General features: G+C 52.9%; 1 protein-coding gene across 4 annotated transcripts in view; it reads right to left on the bottom strand.

The window, feature by feature from the left end:
* Positions 1-2,644: 2,644 nt before the first annotated feature.
* The window catches only part of Xrcc1 (X-ray repair cross complementing 1), a 24,404-nt gene continuing 16,746 nt past the window's right edge, over positions 2,645-10,302 (bottom strand). Inside the window, exons 1-15 of one of the 4 annotated variants that reach the window (XM_023704460.1) lie at positions 8,567-8,680; positions 8,289-8,447; positions 7,420-7,494; positions 7,218-7,329; positions 6,856-6,965; positions 6,670-6,781; positions 6,295-6,553; positions 5,861-5,977; positions 5,185-5,278; positions 4,903-5,035; positions 4,516-4,570; positions 4,290-4,429; positions 3,364-3,454; positions 2,916-2,991; positions 2,645-2,810 (exon numbers count right to left, since the gene is read on the bottom strand). In XM_023704460.1, the coding sequence (XP_023560228.1) occupies positions 2,697-2,810; positions 2,916-2,991; positions 3,364-3,454; positions 4,290-4,429; positions 4,516-4,570; positions 4,903-5,035; positions 5,185-5,278; positions 5,861-5,977; positions 6,295-6,553; positions 6,670-6,781; positions 6,856-6,965; positions 7,218-7,329; positions 7,420-7,494; positions 8,289-8,423 (1,623 nt within the window). In that variant the 5' untranslated portion in view covers positions 8,424-8,447; positions 8,567-8,680 and the 3' untranslated portion in view covers positions 2,645-2,696. Of the gene's footprint in view, positions 2,811-2,915; positions 2,992-3,363; positions 3,455-4,289; positions 4,430-4,515; positions 4,571-4,902; positions 5,036-5,184; positions 5,279-5,860; positions 5,978-6,294; positions 6,554-6,669; positions 6,782-6,855; positions 6,966-7,217; positions 7,330-7,419; positions 7,495-8,288; positions 8,448-8,566; positions 8,681-10,302 lie in introns of those variants that run through there. The other 3 variants (XM_004644339.2, XM_023704458.1, XM_023704459.1) reach the window with 3 other exon arrangements.

Raw genomic sequence — 10,302 nt, 5'->3', positions numbered from 1 at the left:
GTATACTAATTCCCAGAACTTGTGTTATCGTAAACATGGAAAAGGGACCTTGTATGTTTTAAGAATCCTCTTGAGTTGCATATGACCTTGACTATTGTGGTAGGCCTAGCGTGATCACAAGGGTCCTTATATGGGAAAGAGGACAGAGAGGACAAGTAGTGGAGGCAGAGATTAGAGTGCTAAGGGATTTGGGCAGCTGGTACAAGCTGAAAATGGCAAGGAAATGGATTCTTCCAGAAAGCTTCCAGGCCTATGGACCCATTCATGTTAGATAAGCCTGACTTTGGACTATTGATCTCGAAAATGCTAAGAAAATAAACCTGTATTGTCTAAAAGCCACTAAATTTGAAGTGATGTTATATCAAAAATAGGAAATGAATATTGATTCTGCCTCACACCACATAATGCCTGGTAACAAGATCTAAACTTGAGAAAAACTCTTAAGATATGTAGAAGGAAATAAAAAGGGCCAGGCAGATAGCTCAGTGGATTACAGCACCTGCTTAGGTGAATGCAGGGACCAGAGTTTGGTCCCTGGCTGACCCTGCCCCTGGGGTGTACTGACATGATGGCTGAGACTGGGCATGGTGGTGCCTGTCTGTAATCCCACCTCTTGGGAGGTTGAACACAGGCGGATCGCAAGTCCCATCTACCTAGTAAGACCCTGTAGACCCTGTCTCAAATCCCCCAACCCCCCAAAAGAAACTACACTTAAGAAGGAAATACAGAATTATTCTAGTAACCACAGAAGCAAGAAAGTATCCTTAAGGGACAAAAGATTTAAACCATTTCCCTGCGTTACACAATGCTATCTTCCCCTAATTAGCACAAGTCATCCCTGTGCCACCAGGGACTGCTCCCCAGTGTCAGAAGCATGGTGGATGGAATGGCCCTCAAGAGATGTTTATGTCTTCACTCCTGGAACCTGGGCATTAGCAGCAAAGGGGTGTCATGGTTAAAGAAATTAAGGTTGTGAATCAGTTGACCTTAAAACAGATTTAAAAAGTGAGGGCTGGGGAGATAGCTCAGTAAAATAAAAGCTTGCCTGGCCAAGTGCAAGGTCCGGAGTTTAATCCCTGGTATCGCAAAAATAAATACTAAGTGAGACTGAGACAAGATTGCTGAGTTTAAGGCCAACCTGGGCTACATAGTGAACGTAAGGCCAGCTAGAACTGTGTATCATGACCCTGTCTCAAAAGCCCCCCAAAATAAGGGGAGGTAGGCGGGAGCTGGGGACAGAAGGGGAATTTTATAAAATCAAGGTGTTAAGTACATGTACCTACTCCCTAAATGAATATAACCAGTAATAATAATAATAAAAAATCCCAGGTGATTCAGGCAGACTCACTGCGGTCATAGGGTCTTTCAGTGTAAAGGATGACAGGAGGCAGTGTCAGTGATGGGACATGGGAAAAGATTAACTGGCCATCACTGGCCCTGAATCAAGAGAACCGGATGTGGGGCCTCTAGGAGCTGGCAAACACATTTTCAGGGCCACTCCTACAGCTCACAAAAGGATTGCAGACCACACATTGATGTTTAGCCCAGAGGACAGGGTGGCAGTGAGGGGTCAGCACCCCGAGAGAATGAACAGATGAGGAGGAGTACATACAGCCCAGTCACCTGCATTTCTGTAGTAGCAAAGCAAGGGACAGAAAGAGAAGGCAGAGTCCCTGGGAACCCTTGCTTAGGGTATGGCAAATCAGAAAAGGGCTTGAAGTATCCAAGGTTACCCAAAGGTCAGCTCGCACACTTGACTGTCCTACCCCACCCCAGAAAAAGTCCAGGTTCCTTGATCTGCAGTTCAGAGCCCAGTGGGCCTGCCCTGTCCAAAAGAACTTTCCAGGGTGATGGAGTGCCACTGCCTGCGGTCCACTAGAGTAGCTGCAGAACATGAAGTGTGTAGCCTGCGGTACTGAGAAAGTCTGCCGTTCACTTTCCTTAATTAGCTGCCATGCCCAGTAGTTACACCACCGAGCACAGCTTCAGGCTGTCCCAGGCTCCCAGCTAACTCTGCCCCTACAGTGTCTTCACAGAAGCAGCAAGGCGCCTCCAACTGCCTGTTCCTACCTCCCTTGCCCCACTGTGATCCTGCCCAGTGTCATCCTGTCTTCTGCCCCCCTCTGATATCCCACTTGGTTCCCACCTTCAGTTCAATGGAGCCTTCCAGGATTTGGGGGGACTGGTTAACACGTCCCTTCTGGGCTATGAGGTCCTGACTTGGACTACTGGTTCCAAAACAAAACAAAAAGTCTCTTTATCAGACTCTGCCTACTGGATTAGGTGATACTTGGGGACTGCTGCACATAGTGATCTCTGAAAATCCTGGGGGAAAGGCTCTACCCCTGAGGCTGAGAGTGGCCAATCAAAGGAGCACCCCATCTTCCAGCTCACGTCCCACAGAAGGGAAACCCAGATGCAGAAAAGGCTCAAGGAAAAAACCAAAGGCTCGAGGGTCAAGGTTCCATCCCCATGCCACCTCAGCACAGAGGCCCAGCTGATGACACAGCCAGGCCTTCCCTCTTCCTGGATCCAGGACAGGCTGTTAAGGCAGCTCAGAGGCCTGGCCTTGGAGTGTAAGCAAAACCAAACATGAGACACAAGCCAGCAGCCTCTCGAAGAGACTCCTGAGAGGGGCAGCCACTCCAAACCAGGTCACCTTTATTAAACTGCATCTGTGCACACAAGTGCATAGTTCAGGCCTGCGGCACCACCCCATAGAGCTGGTGGGGAAGTAACTTCTGCTTCTCATTGCAACTGTAGATCCATCGGGGACGAACGAATGCCAGGGAAGGGTTGTCCATCAGGGCCTACAAGAAGGTTCACATGGGAAGAGACAAACAAGGGGGTGGGGGACAGTGAAGGGGGACTAGGGTTCCCCTTTCCCTGACCCCTCTCTCCCCTCCAGGGCTCACCTCCTCGAAGCTCGGATCCCATTCCTGTGCTGTGATCACAAACTGGACACGGTCACTCATATAGTCCTCGAGCTCTCTGGCAGGAGATAGGAGGCAGAGCGCATCCCAGGTGTCACATTCGCTCTCGCTACACCTTCCTAGCCTCTGTCCTCTCTCCAGCCCCACTGTCCTCCAGGTGCCGGTGAGGCCTCCACTCTCCCACATACCAACCCCACTAAGCCACAGTGGCAGACTCCCACAGTGGTCATCTGGGGGGCCAGCCCTTTTGTGTGTGTGTGGTACAGAATCCTCACTTTAGAGAGGAGCCTGAGGAAGGCAACACTCCAGACTGGCACTCAGACCCCACGGCCCGTGCTCAACCACCAGGACACTCCTTCTCTGCATCGCTCCCCTACCCCCGTCATGTCCCCTGTCCTCTCCTGGACCATCACCCCACCCCCAGACTGACCCATTGAAGGCTGTGACATAGCGAATGAGCTTCCGCCGCTCATCACCAGGGAATTCCCCGTACAGGAAGAAGTGCTTGCCCTGGAAGAAGTCTGCAGGAGACAGTGGAAGGATGAGTCTGCGGTCCTCTGGGCTCCACCCAGAGACAGCATCTGGAGCCGATGCAGGGAAGTGGCCCAGTGGGTCCCAGGCCATGGGCCTGTCAGAGGCTTTGGGGAACCTGGCTGGTCTGTCCATCTGCTTGTCTGCCTCACTAACAGGAGATACGATAACTCCTCACAACGTGCTGTACACTCAGCTGCAGCCCTGTATCCGCATGGCCCAAGAAGTCACACCAGAGCCTCGGCGTGGTGGCTGCCTTCTAACTGTGTCCTCCAGGTGGCCCATTCTTCCCATTCTCACAAGACTCCAGGCCACGTTAAGGCTGCTGGGAATCCAAGTGCTTTCCCGCCATCAGCCATGAGAAGCTGGGGAACAGTGCCCCCAGTGCTCTAAAACCTTGCCTCCACTCAGACCCTGATTCTGACCAGAAGCAGCTGTGGTCCTCCCCTCCCCCACAGCGTTCCCATCTCCTTCCTTTCTTACACGCACACATCCACACAGCATTCACGCCAATATGAGTGACATTAAAGTGAGCACATGTGTGCCTGCCACTGAGTTCCCAAGGACAGCAGCGTCCTTGTCACCAGGCAGGCCTTGATGACACTGTGAGGGAGCCCCCGAGGGCTCACACTGGCACTGTGAGAACAAGTCAGGAGGCAACGAAGACAGAGGACAGGGAGAGGATGCGGGAGGGGAGGGGGCAGGCCCAGACAAACTGCTCGAGGCAGGGGGGGCAGCAGGCTCCCAGGGCTGGCTGGGAGAATCACCACTGACGGGTGGGGGAGGGGGGTGGTTCCACACCAGAGGAGCAGAGGGATTTCCTACCTGGGAGCTCAGGAATTGGCTGGTCAGGAGTCTCCGGGCGATCCTCACTGTCTGTGTTCTCATCTGTAGAGCCTGCATACGGGTCCTCACCATTTTCCTCCTGGTCAGGGGGCGGCCTGTGCTCCCTCTGCTCGGCCACCCTGGTGGGTAGAGAGCAGCCGAGTAGACACACACAGTGAGCCACGACACCCAAGGCCAGGCCACCCTGACCTGAGCCCCAACTGACCTTCTCAGCTCATCCTCAGTGTCCCCAGACTCTTCCTCCCCATTGTCCCGACCTGCTGTAAACAGATCAGTCAATGAGATGCACACACCACTGAGTTGTCTTCTAGGAATTCTGGTCACCCTGCTTCTCACCTGAGCCTATACTCAGGCACCCCAAACTCGACCTCAGTTGACCTCCACATCCAGTTATCTGAACCTGGGATCTCTCTGCTTCTAATCCACTTGTCTGTAATCCAGCTTTCTCTACCCTGACCCAGGGGTCTAGGCCCAGCCTCCTCCCTCAGACCCAGGGGTTCAGCCACAGCCTCCTCCCTTAAACCCAGGGGTCCAAGCCCAGCCTCCTGTCAGACCTGGGATCCCAAACCCAACCATCTTCTTATAGTCTAACCTGATTGTTCCTCATCTGTGTCAGAATTTTCCTGGGGTCCTACTGAGGCTGCCTTGGGCTCTTTGGGGCTCAGGGGCTTCTGGGGTGAGCTGGGACCAGATGCCAGCAGAGGCTTGGTTTTGGTCTGGGGGCGCTGAGAAGGGAGGGTCAGTGTGAAGAGAGTGACAGGGTGGGTCTGAGTGGAGCTGCCTACAGGAGGCAGGCCTGGAGAGGCTAAGGAATTGGAGCAGACCCATGTCATTCTCCCAATTTACCCTCTCCCACCAGGCAGGGGCAGCAGACCTTTCTTGGAAGCCTGGGGGCTTCATCCCCACTGCTGCCGCTGGGACAGCCCCCTTCATCCTCACTGCTGGAGTCAGGCCCTGCCATGAGGTACCTGGGGGAGAAATGCAGGCTCAGCCAAGCAGGGCCCTCAGTCTCCAAGGGAGGCAGAGAGGCTGTGCAGGAGGCAGTGGCCATGGGCATTTGCTAAACACTCACTGAGGGAAGGGACCACCCTCTCCTGGCCACAGAGCCCTGAGTACACCGTTTTCTCCCTCTTGGGGAAGAAAAGTCTTGCTTCAGAGAAAAAAACTTTTTTTTTTTTTTGGCTGGCTCAGGCTGCCTTAAGGGCGGGTCTAGTGCATCATTAGGTGCTGGGGATCGAACCACAGTCCCTTGCCCCCGACTGATTTTGCCTAAGGAGGCACGTTAGACAACTAACTCGCAATCCCCTAGAGAAGAAAACTTGGAAGCCATCTTCCTCTTTGAGTCTATCAAGGGAAAATTCTCAAAAGTAAACCCAGTTGGCCTCCGTATCTGGGGTTCCACATCCTGTGACTCCCAGGCAGACCCCTTTTCCGAATCAGCAGGGTCTCTGTGCCTCCTCTGCCCTTCAGAAGCCCACTAACTCTGGATGCGAGGCAGGCATGGCACGTGTGCTGCGTGTGCCACACAGGTGTGCACAGTGAGGCCTCACCTCTGGGAGGGCAGCCGCCGCCGCATGCGGTGACAGTCCAGCACCCACTCTTTGCGCACGATGCGGCCTCCGAGGCCCAGCACCTGGCTGTACTTGGGGGTGTTTGCAAAGGCACAGCTGTTTGGAGACATAATTGAGGGGTTGTTGATGAGATATGATCTGAGGGGTGAAGGAGAAAGGGGGTGACACAGAGAGGAAGAAAGAGTGAAAACAAGACAGGCAGTGATATACACGTGAGAGAAACAGAAGCTAATGAAAGACCAAGGGGAGGATGGAAGAATCACAGGCTGCAGAGAGCCATGGAGGTACCCAGATACCCAAAGGGGGACAGAGGCACAGGAATGGTGACAACGAGAAAGAGAGGGCAGGTAAGGAGGAGGCAGAGGAAGAGGAGGAGAGCAATAGCCGGTGTGGGGAGGAGAGCACAGGCCTACATGAGGTGGGTGCTGTCTGGGGTCCAGTCCGGCCGGTACTTGGCGCCCAGCTCCAGGGCCTTGTCCCGGAGCTCCGAGCGGAAGGGGTTCTGGAAGCCGCTCAGCACCACCACTACGCCTTGAAGGATCTTCCCCAGCTCCTGAGGGCCGCCATGGGCTGCCCTGGGCTCGGTGCCTTCTCCTCGGGGCTTCCCTGGCACAGTCTTCTGTGCTGCTACAGGGACTGGGGCTGCAGCTGGGGTGCGGGTGGGAGCTGACACTGGGGACCCAAAGGGTACAGATTCAGTCAGCACCACTAGGACTTCCGTGCTTGGCCCTCCCTGCCCCAGCACAGAAGCCCAGGCCCCAATTTAACAGGGCATCCAGCTAGTTTACATTTGGGTCTCTTGAGGGCTGGAGCTGAGAGCTGGGCTGATGGCTTGTTGGGGGTCTTCCTTTCTTCTACATTCAAATCCAACTTCCTCTTCCCTTTGGGAGATTCCTGAGGCTGAGGAATGGGGGTGAGGTGAGGCCCCCAACTTCACCTGCTCCCAGCCCCGCACCAAGCTCTGATGAGCTCACCTTAGAGGTGCTGCCCGCAGCCTTGGAGAGAGGAGACGTGGAGGTGGCAGCACTGGAGGCCTGAAGTGTAGCTGCTGCATAGCTGGGCCCCGTGGGGTCACTGGCTGTGGCTACAGAAGGAGAAAGTAGGGCCCTAATGAGGTAGCTGGACCCAGAGACTCCTTAGATCCTGCCTAAGAGGCCCAGCATCCTTCTCAAAACCTAGCAGTGATTCAGAAGTTCGGACACCAGCCTCCTCCCTCAGCCCCAGGGGCCAGGCCCAGCTCCTCCCCTAGACCCAAGGCTTCAGGTCCTCGCCCCTCTCAGACCCAGGAGGCAAGGTCCCTACCCACTACTGACCCAGGACTGGATTCAACACTTACCTGGGGATGTCTTGTTTATCCTGCCAAAGAAGAGGGCCCCTGGTCTCAGGGAGCTGGCGCTCTCGTCTTCCTCCTTTACCCGGAACTGGCCGAGCTTAGTGACTGTTCCCTTCTAAGGTCCCACAAGGTCAAGCCATGTGAGGGGTGGTGGCAGGTGAAGGCGAGAAGGAGAAGGCTCTGGGACATGGCGGGTGGTGCTTACCTGGGGTGGGACCTCTGTCTCCTCTTTGTCTGGAGGGCTATGAAGCCGTATAAAACTCAGGCCATAGGGGGAGTCCTGGGAGAGCAGCAGCGGGGGTCAGGGCATTGGCTAAGGACAGAGCCTGGTCCCAAGACCCTTTCACTTAGGCAGCCCCTTCATTTGCTATAGACGCCCATGTCCAAGGAGGGGCCCTGAGGGTAATAAGAGTAACACTAAACCTCACTGCGCCCTAACTCTGGGCAGGCTCGGCTCCTCTGCCTACACTGCAATGGGCAAAGTCTGCCGCTCGTGCAAGTGATTCCACCTCCCTGCCCCAAGATTCCTGCCTAGGAACAGGAGGAATTGCTTCTAAAACAAAAATTCTCCCAGCTCTTTCTCCCTCTGCTGGCTGGACATAGACCCAGAAGAGCAGAGGAGGCTGGCTTCCTGAGTGACCTTAAAGAAGGCAGCTGACCAGATTCAGGGACAGGAAGGACCTATACTCTGGGTCCACTACACAGGTGGATCTCAGTCACCACAGCTTAGCATCCCATCAGATTGGAAAACAGAGCCCAGGGAAGGTAGTCACTCACCCAGGTTCACACAGCTGAAAAGTGGCACGGGCAGGATTTGAACCCAGGGGCTGACTAAATCTCATGATGTTAACTTCTACCCACTGTACCAGACCTCTTCTGCCACGCTAGCTCCCCTCCTTGACTGTCTGTCTAGACTCCCTCCAAAGAACTAAGCTCACAGGGTCTGGATTCCAACCCACTTCCAGGAACACAGGGACCCAGCCTCTCCATAAGGCCCTGAGGTTTCAGCTCTCCACCCCCCACCCCATTATTGGCCCCTCAGTTCTCTGCACTCTCAGCATCCACCTGAGGTACCTTAGTATAGGGCTGGCTGCACACAATTTTGATCCGGTCCCAGCGCTTCTCAGCTGCTGCCCGGACCAACTTATCAGGCCCAAAAATGCGAACACGGTTGGGGTTTGAGGAACTGCGGCTCTCAGCAGGGGACATGAAAGATGACGTGACCAGGAGCACCTGGGCAAAAGAAAGCACAGTGACTGAGAACTAGAGCTGTCAGGTTAGATGAGACCTCCAAGACATAGGGCAAGGGGGCAGGGAGGGCACAGGGTCACCAAACTCCAGTTTTTCCAGACCTTTCCTGTTTTTTTTGAGCCTCTGCTGAGTCTTGTCCTGATATAGGCTTCAAAGGTACTTTACTCTATGTTTAAATTTTAAACATTTATTTTAGGGGCTGGGGAGATAGCTCAGCAGTGCAGCACCTGCCTGGCAAGCACAAGGTTGAGTTCAATTAACAGTACCAAAATAAGTAAATTTTAAAGCCAGTAAGATAGCTCAGAGGACAAAGTGCCTGCTTAGGCAAATACAGGGACCAGGGCTCAATCTGTGGCACAACATGCTAGGCTAGCCCCACCTTCAGGCGCACTGAGCCGGCCACCAAGTCCGGGTGTGATAGCACACACCTGTAATCCCAGGGCTGCAGGAGGCTGAAAACTGGAGGATCACTATGTATCCAAGCTTTGTAGTGAAACTTTATACCAAATACATAAAAAAATAAATAAATAAAAAATAGGCTGGCCAAATAGCTCAGCAGATTAAAGCACCTGCTTAGGCAGACGCAGGGGCCAGGAGTTCGATCCCCCGCCTACTGTGCCAGCCCTGCCCCCAGGGCACAATGAGATGGTGACTGAGACTGGGCATGGTGGTGTGTGCCTGTAACCCCAGCCTTTGGGAGGCTGTATATAGGAGGTTCACTACGAGTCTGATCTATGCAGTGAGACCCTGTGGACCCTGTAAACCCTCTCCTAAAAAAATAAATAAATAAAATAAAAATAAAAAAATAGGTTGGAGATGTAGCTCAAGGCCCTTGCTTGCTTCAATGGCTATAATACATAACATATATGATACACAAACTTATATATAAATTTATTGCATGTTGAGGAGAGAATCCAGGCTTTATACATGCAAGGCAAATGCTGCCACTACAGGACGTAGTGGCACACATGGTAATACCAGCACTCAGGAGGTTAAGGCAAGAAGACTGCATGAGTTCAAGGCTACCCTGGGCTACATAGTAAGTTCAAGGCCAGCCTGAACCACATAGCGAGACTGTGTCTCAAAACAAAACATGATCTACCACTGAGCTATACCTCCCACCCTCCCCCAAAATATTTTTAATTGATATACAGTAATTGTACATATTAATGAGGTACAGTCTGACATTTCAATACAAGAATACAATGTATAATGATCAGATCACAGTAACTGGCAGACCCATCACTGCAGACATTTACACATTTGCCATTTCTTTCCACCAGGTCCTCCTAAAGTCTCGAGGTCAGAGGTGGTGCTTTGGCACACGGTTGGATGATTCGGGCTCTGATCCACAGAGGGGATCATAATGTGATGGCATTATTGAAGGTGATGGAAATGCAGGAGGTTGAAGAGAGTCGGTCATGCAGACGTGACCTCAGGACCACAGCCTGTCCCCCACCCCGGCCTCTCTGGCTCTTTCCCTCTCTCTGCTCTCCCACTACCACGAGGGGAGCAGCTCCGCCCCACCACGATGTTCTACCTCACTGTGGGCCCACAACAATGGAACCAGATGACCATGGACTACAGCCTCTAATTCCGCAAGTCAAAATAAATCTTTCTTCCATTGAATTGATTTTTTTCAGATATCTGGTCACATGAACAAAAAGCTTTAAGATTTTTTCTACTAGCTAGTTTGAAACATACAATTAATTTTTGTCAAGGTCAGCCTAGGCAACAAAAGATCCTGTCTTAGAAAACCACAATAGGGTCAAGGAGATAACTCAGTGGCATAAGCACCTGCCTGGCAAGTGTAAAGTCCTGAGTTTGAACCCTGGTA

This window comes from Octodon degus, unplaced genomic scaffold (assembly GCF_000260255.1).
Source record: "Octodon degus isolate 3935 unplaced genomic scaffold, OctDeg1.0 scaffold00197, whole genome shotgun sequence".
NCBI classification, from domain to species: Eukaryota; Metazoa; Chordata; class Mammalia; order Rodentia; family Octodontidae; genus Octodon; species Octodon degus.
This window is presented reverse-complemented; position numbering and strand designations above follow the sequence as displayed.